Source organism: Bubalus kerabau, chromosome 16, assembly GCF_029407905.1.
Source record: "Bubalus kerabau isolate K-KA32 ecotype Philippines breed swamp buffalo chromosome 16, PCC_UOA_SB_1v2, whole genome shotgun sequence".
Classification (NCBI taxonomy): Eukaryota; Metazoa; Chordata; class Mammalia; order Artiodactyla; family Bovidae; genus Bubalus; species Bubalus kerabau.
In genome coordinates, this window is record NC_073639.1 from 69,671,238 (window position 1) to 69,683,475 (window position 12,238).

Below are 12,238 nucleotides of genomic sequence, written 5' to 3' on the forward strand. Positions count from 1 at the left end.
GGGTAGATGGGATTATATCCACTTATCAGAGGTGGCAACTGAGGTTCAGAGAGGCTAAAGCACTTACTTGCTCAAGGTCATGAGGCCACATGGGGGCAGACAGAGCCAGAGGCCATGTGTCTTCTGCTCTGGCAAGCTGCCTGGGAAAGGGCCAGTCTGGGGAGTGAGATGGCTGGTGTGGCAGCCACAGTGGCCTGGCGAAGAAAGGGTTCCAGGAGCCTGTAAGCTGTGTGAGCGTTGCTGTGTGCAGGTTAAGAAGCAGAGCTGAGCAGAGAATAGGGACAGGCTGTCACTGCAGGGTGTGGAAGGTGCCTCTGAGCAGGATAGACAGGCCTCAGACCACAACAGGTGTCTGGACCGTGGGCCAAGACATCCCTGGGCCTGGAGGAGGGCAGGACGTGTTCCTGTGAGGCAGCAGGCCCCAGCTTGCTCCTGCCAGTTTAATTTTCCTGCTCTGTCACTAAGTAACTAGGGCCCCTCTCCCCTCACCCAGCACTGCTGGTTTTATTTGGTCCTCCTAGAGTCCTTGCAGGGAGTCATTAGCCTCCATCACCATTCTGCAGGAATGGAAATAAGGCTCTGGGAGGTGACTTGGTTTTCCTAAGGCCACCCAGTCATTGAGGGGCAGGGAGAGACAGCAATACTATCCAACAGGAAGAGAACAAATGTCAGAGACCCGGGTTCTAGCTCTAGCTCCACCACTCTGTGTGCTCCAGGCTGGATCCCATCCACTCTCTCAGCTTTAGTTTGCCCATCTGTAAAATGGTTGTGCTGTGAGCTTCCTTTTGGCCCCCATGATTCTAGATGCGTTGCTTCCCCCTTAGACTAGGAGGCTGCAGGTGGGATCTGAGGGCCTCGGTGACCAAGAAAATTCACAGGAGGGGAATGCACAGCATGGAGGGGAGGAGGCTGGGATGGGTTATCTTGTTAGGTGCATCCCTGCATTACTGTCTCCTCTGTGGGGGTTTGGTTTTAAAAATAAAGTACTGACTCACTTTTCAAAACAGTGCAGACAGTGCTGAGATTTGCCAGGTACAGCCAATCCCTTTCCAAGATGGTGACCTGCTTGGCCCCAGAAGGTCAGACTGAGCCACCAGGCCATGGGGTCTCAGCCTCCTGTTGCATATTGCAGTCTCCTAGGGGCCCACCACCCAGACCAGCTGCATCAGATCCTCTGGGATTGGAACCAAAAGGTCAGAATGTTTTTTAAAAGCTCCCAGGAGACTCCAGCGAGTCCCAGAAAGACAAGCAAGGTTGTTAAGGCTCAGCAGTCAAGGGCACTGTCTTTACACTGAGAGAGGCCTGTGTGACTTTTTGTTCCGGGTTTGTCTCTCGGGCCACCTAACATCTTTGAGTTTGCTCCCTTATCTGTGGAATGGGGAGAAGTTCAGAACCTGCTTCACTGGCTTCTCTACTGGGTAAGTCAGATATTGCAGGATGGCCATGTAGGGTCCTCCTCAAGGTTGATGGTAACACTGGTCATTATTGTTACGTGTATTACTGTTGTCATTTTACAAAGATGAGGACTGAGACTGCTCTGGAGGTGACACCAGTCAGAGCTAGAACGGGATGCAGAATGTGGTCCTGCTGCAAACTTGCCTGAGCACACAGAGCTCTGCGGCTTCAGGGTCCATGAGGCCGTTTTTCTGACCCAGGTCTTCAGGCACAGGCTTGCTGAGGAGGGGGCATTTGAGCTGGGTATAGAAGGATGAGTTGCGCATGGATGAGTGGAGACGGGCAGGGGTGTTCCAGGCAGCAGGCCCAATGTGAACAAAAGCATAGAAGCTGGGCAGTGTCAGGTGTGGCTGAAATGTGCAGGCAAGCAGGGACGGTGAGACCAGACGGCAGAGGGGTGGGGAGTTCCTCTTCAACAGCTTCGAATGGCAGATGGCTGTGTTGAATGGCTTTCCTGGAGACTGGGCAACTGCTAAAATCTTTGACCAGGTTTTAAATGACTGGCAGCAAACTGATGGGGTACCAGCTCAGTGGCTGTGGCAGTGCCCAGGTGCGAGAGAGTAGATCTGGGTTTGGGAGAGGAGACTCGGGTGTGCAGGTGGACTCAGCACAATCCTGGGCCGGGTTTGGGTGCATAAGGAGGGTGAGAGGCCCAGATTCCCAAGCGCAGGTGTGTGGGAGGCTGGCTCTAGCAGGGTCCAAGGTGGCAGAACACAGACCAGGGCAGGTGTGTGGCCAGGCCTCAGGGTAGAACTGCCCCTGCCAGGTCCTCCTGCAGAGGCCACGCTGGCCCTGGAGCTGTTCTGGTCACAGCCAGGCTGGCTAGAGGTTGGTGGGATGGGCAGGGCTGGTGTCACTGGGCAGTAGAAAGATGTAGGGGAGGAACAGGTAGTGGAGACCCCTGGGTGTCGGGTACCCAGGTGTCTCGGCCAACCAAGAGTGGAGGACCTTGGGGCCAAAGCAGGACCCTCACCTGGTGCAGAAGGACCAGTAGCAGCAGCTCGTTTCGTTCAGTTCTCTGAAATTTCCACATCTTGGCATGCAGAAAATCTGGAGGGTCACGTGGTATCTGCCTGCACTGAGAGGAAACCAGTTCTCAGAGGCGATAGGTGATGTCATCCAAGGTCACTCAGCTGGAGAGCTTCAGAGCCAAGACTAGGACAGGTCCTCTGATGACAGGCTCCACGTCCTTTCCCGTCGCTCCCTGGCCCAGTGGAAGAATCGGGTGTAAATAATAGAGCAGTGGCCCCAGCATCTGGGACAGCAGCAACAGTGGCTCCTGTTGCTGAGGGCGTGCCAGGCGCTGGGCTCAGCTTCCACGTGTTACCGTGAAGCCGCCCGCCCACCCTGAGAGGCCATTATGGTTCTCATTTTATTGGTAAGGAAACTGGCTCAGAGAGGGAAAGTAATTTACCCAAGGCCACACAGCTAGCTAGTGGCAGAGTTTGGAGTGAATTTGGGTCTGTTGGGCTCCAAAGTCCACTTTCCTTTCATAATGGCACTGGGCCTTCAAGTTCTGAGCCAAGGTCTAGGATGTAGGATTGTGAGGTTTGGTTCATTGCCCCTAGGTGCTTGAGGGTATGTGAGGGAATGAATGGCTGGGTGATAAAGAAGTGAATGAATGAATGAGTGAATGACAAAGCTGTCTGGTCAGCACGCAGCTGAGAACAGTTGTGGTGTCTCTTCTAGATCCCAGAGGTTTCTGCTGGCCAGCCCAGCACTGGCACCAAGCCTGGGAGCCAGAACGCCCAGTCAGGCTCTCCTCTGAGCACAGACGTTCTGGGCAGGAAGGGTGAGGAGGCCGGGACCATGGACCCTGTGCTGATGACCATCAATGGCGAGAAGCCCCAAGAATCAGGCCCCAGTGGGACACCTGCCAAAAAAAGCCTGCCCTTCAAGAGAGGGGTGAGGAGGGGTGACGTGTTGTTGATGGTGGCCAAGCTGGACCCGGACTCAGCCAAGCCAGAGCAGAGGACCCAGCCCCGCGATGCCCCCACTTCCAAGACCCCACCCCCAGCCACGGATCCTGGAGGGGGAAAAAAGGGGGACACCCCAGGGACTCCTCGTGGCCCCCAGGCCAGCACCACAGATGCACCTCCGAAGGCTGAGAAGACGCAGACTGGGGGCCTTGGGGACCCAGGAACTGTGCTGCCGACGAAAGGGGAGCAGGATCAAGGCACAGTGGGAAAAGGGGGCGAGGCCCCCCAGACCAACAAGGTGAAAAAGGCAGAGCTCCAGGGCAAAGACGGGCTGGGTGATGGGGGTCAACCAGGGACAGCGGAGAAGGGGGCAGGGGATCCCCCAAACAAGGGGGCAAAGGGGGGTCTCTCCAAGGATGTAGCAGGTGAAGGGAAGTGGGCTGGGGCCCAAGCCCCGGTGAGAAGGTGGGGAGGTTCCCTGGGCAGAAGGGGCAAGTGGGACAGTCCCCAGCGTAAGAAGGACAAAGAAGGTGCGCTCCTGAGTAAGGCAGACAAGACGGAGGAACCTCAGACCAAGGCAGAGAAGACTGGCAAAGTGCCAGGGAAGGCGGGGGAGGCTCCCAGAGCCATGGACAAGGCAGGTGAGCCTCAGAGCAGGACTGGGAAGGCAGGGGAGCCCCAGGGCAAGATGGAAAAGATGAGGCCACCTCAAAGCGCCTCTGGAGAGGCGGGTAAAGCCGGGGGTAAGGCAGAGAAGGATGATAAAGCCCCCAAGGAGGTGGATGCACGTGGGGATACCCCGAAAACAGCTGGTAAGGAGGACCAGCCTGAGAGCAGAGGACAGAAAGCAGAGGAGCCCCGCCCCAGAGCCGGGTGCCTGGAGCTGGAGCTGGGAGGACCTGGGCAGCCTGCTCTGGACGGCCACGAGGAGAAGTCTCAGAGGCTGACGGAGAGCCAGGAGGGGAGCAGAGGAGGCCAGAGCGGAGTCTCGGGGCAGGTGAGGGGACTGCAGGGGGGCGGGGAGGCGCAGGCCAGAGAAGGGGGATGGGAAAGGCTTGTCCGTGGGGGTGGACAAGGCGGGGACCAGAGATGGACAGGAGTGGAGGGGTGGCCAGCCCAGAGGAGGGACCAGGCACGTCCCCCTCGACACACAGGGGTCGGGAGGCCCCACAGGGGAATCTGACCTGTCCAGAGGTGAGATTCTCCACAGAGTGAGGTAGTGTCCCAACCATGAGAGGTGTCCCCTTGCCACTGAGCTTACAAGGTCCCAAGATAGTTCTTTGAGCTGTGTAAATGGCAGATTGCTTAAAATGCAGATTCCCAGGCCCCACCTTCGAGCTTCCCTTTACGAAAGCTAGGGTGGGGCCGTGGCCTCTGCATTTAAATAAGCACCCCCACTTGCACCAGGGGATTCTGATTTAGCTGGTCCCAGACATACTATGAGAAATGCCCATGTAAGAGGTCTGCTCCTCGCACGGGGGCGGGGGAGGGTGCATCCCCTTGCGCTAATTTATGTGACCTTTGCCCCCAGGCTCATGAAGACAGATGGTATGAGGCAGAGAAGGTCTGGCTGGTTCAGAAGGATGGATTCACTCTTGGTAATTAGGGGTGTTAGCACATCTGGGGTCTGAGTCTCCCTCTCAACCCCGCAGTGCTGGTCGCTGTATGTGCCAGGTCCTGATCACAATTTGGGGACTGAGGGGAAGGGAGGGGTCAGGGCAGCCAGGACTAGGGTGCGGAGACATGGCTTTGGAGTGGAACTAGTTGGGCGTCATTTCACTCTCAGCAGATAGTCTGTTGGGTGCTATTTTCAAAGGCGTTTGTGCCTTGGTAATTAATTATTTAGCTAATTCATGAAAGCAACAAGCATTGTTTGGCTTCTGCAGCGTTGTGTCTGGAGCCTAGTGCAGGTGGATCCCATCTCGTGAATCCACCTTTGTTGATTACTTGTGGCTGGTGACCAGACTCTACGGAGAAGTGATTCTGAGTCTGTTCAGAACACGGCTGGGAGGAGTGATTGGTTAGTGATGTCTGGAGGGCTCTTGCGGGAGGAGTGGCAGCCCATATGCCATTATTTGCTGTCCCGAGTCGAGGTATGCAGTGGACAGTGCGCCCAGCCGTCTGGCTGCCAACTCTGTGCCTGTGCCAGCTGATAGAAGCCCCAGATGAATCAGACCCAGCCTGTCAGACCCAAATCTCCATGGGTTTGGGGTCACAATTCACCACCCTCCCTGTAAATAGGCCCCCAAGGAAGAGGATGACGCCCATTTTCCCTGTGTCCCAGGCCCTCTCTCTTCTCATCTTTTTTCCTTTCCCCTCCACCTGTCCCACCTCCATCTTCTTTCTTCCCCTCTTTCCCTGCTCTCCCCAACCCCCCTTGCTGTACCCCTCCACCCCTGGGGTGTCTTCCAGCAACGGTGCTGAAGCCAGACGAGGGAACTGCAGACCTGCCGGCAGGAAGGGTGCGACTGTGCATCGATGCCGACGGTAGCATCACCGAGGTGGACGAGGAGCACCTTCACCGGGTGAGCCCCCGGCCCGCCCTGCCTGCTCCACCCCACTTTCCCCACTGCGAGAGAGTTCCTCGGGCATGACTGCACTGAATGCTTCCCCTCGGCGCCCTGGGGGGACTGTAGGGAAGTTCACTGTTGAACTCACTGCTCTGCTAGGGGTGTCTTGTTACGGGGTTTCATAGCTCTGTCCCATGGTGTCCCCTTTATGAGGACACGTTAAGAGAGAGGTTTGTCAGATCTTGGGCCTGGGAATTCTGCTGGAGAAAGTGATTGTTTTCCTTTGTATGGACTTTGGTATGCTTCCTTCTTCACCCTGGCTGCCAGGAGACTCAGAGCCAAATTTGCAGCTTGTGGTTAGCCATGGCATAGGTTCCAGTGGCCTGCTTTTTGGGTATCAGCCTTTAGTTTGGTTCTTCTTTTTTGGTTGTTTTGCATAATTTTTGCACTGTACCATGAATCTGTGTGAGAATAAGTCAGACTCTAATGAAAGAAGTAAAAGGTCTTGTCCTGATGCTTTCCACCCTTCACATCTACTGCCTGAGCAGGAGCTTCTTCCAGGAGTTCTCCTTGGCCTTGTTCACCTTCACCCCTCTCTCCTCCTCTGCACACCTCAGGCCCGCTCCTCCCACCAGTGCTGGGAGTTTGCAGAGGGCCAGTGTCCTCAGGAAAAAAACTTGACGAACGACCACAGAGCAGTAGGCCCAGGAAACTCCCTGGAGCCAGAAAAGTGCTAGGAAGCTTTTCAAATGGATGCCCCAAGGAGAGGCTGCAGTCATTCCTTGCTTCTAGAAGGGTCTAGGTGTAGTATTTCCAACTGTTGAGTGTGTGTCAGGCTGTCAGAGAAATGGGGCAATCAGGGCATTGGCCTTCGTCCTAAGCATCCCTGAGCACACGCAGAGCTCCCCGACAAGACGCAGAAGGGAGAGAAGCAGCAGAGGACACGTCCTCCGAGCACACCCGCCTTTCTGTGTCTGAGAGACAGAAGGCACGTGAATCTTGCTGCGTGTCCTCAGAGTGCCTCCCCTCCTGGTGCCCTGAGCGCAGTGTAGGGAGGGGCAGCTGCCAGTTGCACAGAGCGCAGGAGAAGCGATGCCGCTGTTTCATCTGTAGGTTTTGTCGCTCTCTGCGGAGTCCTCAGTGCACTGCTGCCCAGGAACCGGGTCACCAGGGCCGTGTGTGGGGCCAGGGGGCGGAGGTGGGCGTGGTGGTGGTCGTGGTGGTGTGGGGGCCCAGGAGGCCAGAGGACTCTCTGTGTGATGGTTCGCAGGCCAACCCCCCGGAGCTGGACCAGGCTGAGGACCTGGCCTCCCTGGTCAGTGTCAACGAGTCCAGTGTCCTGAACACGCTTCTGCAGCGCTACCAGGCTCAGCTACCTCACACCCACGCTGGGCCCGACCTGATCTTCCTCCAGCCCCAAGGGCTCATGGCGCCCTCTGCTGGCAAGGTGAGGGGGCCCCAGGGGCGGGGCGGGGCCAGGCCAGGGTCCTCTGCATCTCGGGAGCAGATCCCCTGAGCCCCTGCAAGCCTGTCTGAGCGGCATCCTGCAGACATGGCTGCTGGGGTGTCAGAGCATCGGGGAGCCTTGGGGACCACATGGTGCCCCCTCCTTAGAGGGGAAGAGAACGGATACAAACAGCAACGGGAGCACAAGAGACAGTGACAGTGGGAGAGAACGTATCGGATGGTGTCAGGTCTGTCAGGCTCTCCTTTACGCAGCTTTGCGTGTCATCTCAGCCAGTCCTCAGGTCCATGAGAGGACGGGGGCCAAGACTAGCCCTATTAACGGATGGGAAGCTGGGCCAGCTCCAGACTCAGGCTCGGAGCTGGAGGAGCTGGGGTGAAACCCACATGGCTGGGCCCTCTGTGCTCTGAAGCCCAGGCTGGACCCTCGGGAGTCCCAGACACCCGCATGAACTGGGAAACTAAGCCTCCGTTCTACTTTTATTCGTTTCTACACCCTGTGGAGTGTAGAAACGGTCTGTTTATTGTCAAGACCACGGTCGTAGTGAGAGGACCCTCTCGGCGCCATCTTGTGGAGGGGCCTGCAGCTGCAACCCCGTCATTTGCGCCCGGTCCCCTCAGCATTCTGGCCTGGAGAATTCCGTGGGCTGCGTAGTCCACGGGGTCACAGGGTCCGACGCGACTGAGGGACTTGCACTTGCACTTCACTCAGCCTCAGTTCACCTGGTTGCTCCTGTCGGAGATAATGATGGAGGGTCCCGTGTGCGAAGGTGGGCAGATCAACCTGCCTTTGTGAGCTGCTTGTCCTCGTGGGGAAGACAGGTCCATCATGACAAAGAGCAGTGTGTGGAGGAGATTATAGGAGGTAGGAACGGCTGGTGCCAGGTCTCACACGGGGTCGAAGTGGCTCCGCTCCTGCTCTGAGCCTGGTGGAGATTTTCAGCAGAGCAGTGACATGTAGTGTGACTATGCTAGGAAAGGATCCTCTTGGCCATGGGGTGGAGGTGAGAGGTGGGCAGGAGTGGAGGCAGGGAGAGCCGTTGGAGGTCAGAATCTCGTCTGTGCTCCATTCGGAGGGCTTGTTGGCCCGGGAGGGGTCAGGCCTCTAGGATTCCTGCTAATGCACCTCAGTGCTTTGGAAAGGTCATGATGCCTCTTATCTGTCAACTGGGGATGAGAAGCTGCATCTTGCCCTTGGAGTCCCACAGGACAAAGTCATTCGTAGCCCCTGAATGATGCTGAGTCCATTAAAGAGGGGGCAGTAGCCTGGACCCCCTCCCCAAGGCTTCTCTTCTCTAGGACTCCCTTTGCGCCCCCTCTAAGTCACCCTCCCAGCCCCTCCCCGACCTGGCCGTTCTGGCCAAGGGCCATGCGTGCACCCCCTCTCCCTTGCCGGGCAGGCCATGCTCCAAGCCTTCTGAGAAGCTGAGCTCCAGCTCTGTAGGAACCCCCGGGAGAGGTGTCTGTCGCAGGTCCCTCCTCTGCAAGTTCGGTTCTCACAGTTCTCAGTTGTCCAGGATTGTGCATCCTTTACTCTGGCTGGGTCAAAGAGCCTCATAATGCAGGCGTTAGGACCCACCCTGGTAGGAGGAACTTGAGTCCTGTGAGCCCCAGCTAAGCCCCTGTAACTGCTGGGTTGGGGCTGGGCCCTGCTCAAGTCATCCTGCCTCCCACACCTGCTCTTTGGCTGGGTCTCATCTGGTTCCTCAAGTGGCCACCAGGTGGCAGCAGAGACCTGCAGGAGGGGACTGGGGCCGCCTTGAAGATGGGCTTGGTGGGGTCTGGGCAGGGCTAGGGGCCTTTCTCGCTGAGGGTCTGGGCTCACCCAGCGGCTGGGAGCTGGGGGTATGCGTGGGGGGTGCAGGCCTCTGTTGGAGTGAGTTGCTGTGACTGTGTTGGGTGTAGATGGGCACACTTGTGTACAGAGGCCTCTGCTGCTGTTGGGTATGTGTGCCCTTGACCATGCCCATGTGCAAGCCTGTGAGGGTACCTGAGTGTGTCTGCAGGATCCTCCCTTCTCCCCTGCAGGCCTGGGAATGCTGGCGGTTGGGACAGCCTGGGCCTTGATGTTTCCACGGTGGGAGGTGGCTTGGGGCTCAGACCCTGAGGCCCTCTGCCTGCCCATGCCCCCAGGCCGTGCCCAGCCAGTGTGAGGGGCCTGTCTTCCTTTGCCAGCTTTGGGGTCCTGCTGAGCCTTTTGCTTTGTGTCAGAATGGGGCTCATCACTGTTGCTGGGGGTCTTGGGCTGTAAAGGCCAACAGTGCACTGGGGGCCCAGGTTTGTGGGGGGCTGCCCCACTGGGGTTTGTGCCCCTGGTCCTGCCAGGCCACTGGGGAGGGTGGGTGGGGCCTCACTGGTCACCCAGTTAGCATCCTGGGCTTCCAGTGCCTCCTCTGGCCAGGCCTGGTCCCCTGCTCCCTTCTATGCCTCTTCACTGCCCTTGCTATCTCTGATTCCATCTTCCATTCTCCCTGAAAACCGTGCTAAGCGGACATTTCTCAGGTCACCAGTGATCTCCATGCTGCCCCGTGGTCAGTCCCTGGTGTCCCCTGACCTGACCCTCAGCGCATTTCAGGGGCTGGTCCCCCCTCCTCCTGCCGCCACTCCCTTCCTTAGCTCCCAGATTCTGCTCTCCTGCTTTTCCTCTCATCCACCGGCCCTCCCTCTCAGCCTCCTTAGCTGGTCCCTGATCTCTTCAGGTCAGCCCCCTCCCCACACCTCTTCTCTCTCCCTCTTTAAAGGCCCATTTTCTTGGTGATCTCATCCAGGCTCGTGGCTCTAAAATGACTCCCGTTCAGTATAATTTAATTAGTTGGTTTGTTTATCACCTGTTTTCTCCCAAATGAAAGCAAGTTCTATCGGCAGGGCTTTTTTTTATATATGAAAGGTATAAATTACATACAGTTAAAGTCACCTCTTTTAACGTTTAGTTTTGTAGGTTTTTGACAAACACAATTGTGTAGTTGCCTCCACCGTCAATTACAGGAAGTTCCATCACCCCCAGAAGTTCCATCACCCCCAAAGTTTTCCACATCCTTGTGGATATCCCCTCCCCCATGCCCTGCCCTCGGCAGCCACTGTGATCTGTTCCTTTGTCCCTTTTCCCTAGTTTTGCCTTTTCTGAAAAGTCGTATAAATGGACTCGTACAGCATGTAACCTTTCGAATTGGCTTCTTCCACTTAGCACAATGCACACAACACCCACATTTGAAATTCACTCATATTGTTGCAGCTCTGAGCCGTTGGTTCTTTTATTCTATTGTATAGCTTTGTTTATCCATTCAGAGGGGAACCTGCTGTCCCAGTTTCCCTGGGCTGGAGTGGTTTTTCTGGGACATGGGACTTCCCAAGACTAAAACTAGGGTGATTGGTTGCCTTATTCGCTCTTTAGTTGAAGCGCATTTGCGTTGTTTCTAGGCTTTTTGGTGTGTGTGATTTTGAATTCGTAGTCAATGTAGTCAGTGACAGAGAGGGCTTTTTGGTGAGAACGGGTGTTCGTTTGTTATGGGTAGATCCCTAGGCGTGGGGTTTGCTCTGTTGTGTGATGCACATCTCGCCGTGAAAGAAGTCGTGACACTGCTCTCCAGACAGGCCTGATCGTGGAGCTTTCCCACTGGCGCTGTGGGGAGCCCCAGTCCTTCTGCCTCTTCGCCAGAACCTGGTAGCGAGTGTCCAAAAAAAAAAAAAATTAAAACCTGTTTTTAGCTATTCTAACAGGTGTATAACGGTATCTCCTCATAGTTGGCAGTGTGTGTATACTCAGTGGCTCAGTCGTGTCTGACTCTGTGCGACCCCGTGGACTGCAGCCCACCAGGCTCCTCTGTCTGTGGAATTCTCCAGGCAAGAACATTGGCGTGGGTTGCCGTTTCTTTCTCCAGGCAGTCTTCCCGACCCAGGGATTGTACCCACATCTCCTGCATTGGTAGATAGATTCTTTTCCACTGGTGCCAGCAGGAAGCCCCATGGTGGGCAAAGGTTTCCTTTATTTGTTTTGAGTAGTGTTGTGTCCCTAGTGCCTGCTATATAGTAGACATTTAATGAACGTTTTGTTTTTGAGTGAAGAATGAGTGGATGGATGAACGAAGAAGTGGAAGCAGCTTCAGGTATCATCGAAATCTGTTATGGCAAATACTTAGGACACGTACCACCATCTCCCCATGCCCCATTCTGTTTCCATGGCAGGCATCACTAATCAGTCGGGCCGTTTATCCAGCTGCTTTGTTCAGGCAGGAACAATCCAGTGATTTGCATAGTAGCGAGATGAACCCCACGAGCTAACGCAGCTCTGGTTCAGGCCTCTCATTAGCTGCAAGGCAGGCCCAGGCTCTCAGTTCAGGGGCCAAGACTATGCATAGACTCACAGGGGACCAGTGGTGGGCCTCGACCTTCACCCTGGGCTCTCCCCAGAAAAACGCACAGCTTCTCTGTTAAGTCGAGTGGGATGGGAGCAGGAACGCGGATCTGGGCTCAGTGCTGGTCGTGGAGTGCTTCCTGGGCTCTGGCTTGGTGGGAAGGCTGATGCCCGTGATCTTCCCACAGGTGCCCAGGAACCGCCGGGATGGCCTGCCTGCCCACATCAGCTCCCTGGCCCAGCGGGCGTACTGGGCTCTGCTAAGCCAGCGGAGAGACCAGAGCATCGTGACCCTGGGCCGGAGTGGTGCTGGCAAGACCACCTGCTGTGAGCAGGTCCTGGAGCACCTGGTGGGGATGGCGGGCAGCGTGGATGGCAGGATTTCAGGTATAGTGGTCACCAGGTGACATGCAGCCAGGACATGGGGAGGGGGCGGGCATAGGAAGAGGAAGGGAGAGTCAAAGGAGGCACTGTGTGGCCCTTTCTTACATCCAATCAGCCAGCCTTCACTGGGTGCGTGTGTGCAGACCCTGTGCTGG

General features: G+C 56.4%; 1 protein-coding gene across 6 annotated transcripts in view; it reads left to right on the forward strand.

Moving 5' to 3' along the window:
* MYO18B (myosin XVIIIB) overlaps positions 1-12,238 on the forward strand; it is a 228,925-nt gene that overhangs the window by 16,254 nt on the left and 200,433 nt on the right. For 5 of the 6 annotated variants that reach the window (XR_008703644.1, XM_055550888.1, XM_055550887.1 and 2 more), the window contains 5 exons: positions 3,145-4,371; positions 4,906-4,972; positions 5,787-5,899; positions 7,155-7,331; positions 11,888-12,086. Coding sequence is in view for 5 of the 6 variants with exons in the window: in XM_055550888.1 (XP_055406863.1) it covers positions 3,145-4,371; positions 4,906-4,972; positions 5,787-5,899; positions 7,155-7,331; positions 11,888-12,086 (1,783 nt within the window). In the remaining variant the exon portion in view is untranslated. The remainder of the gene's footprint in view (positions 1-3,144; positions 4,372-4,905; positions 4,973-5,786; positions 5,900-7,154; positions 7,332-11,887; positions 12,087-12,238) is intronic. The other variant, XM_055550889.1, reaches the window with a different exon arrangement.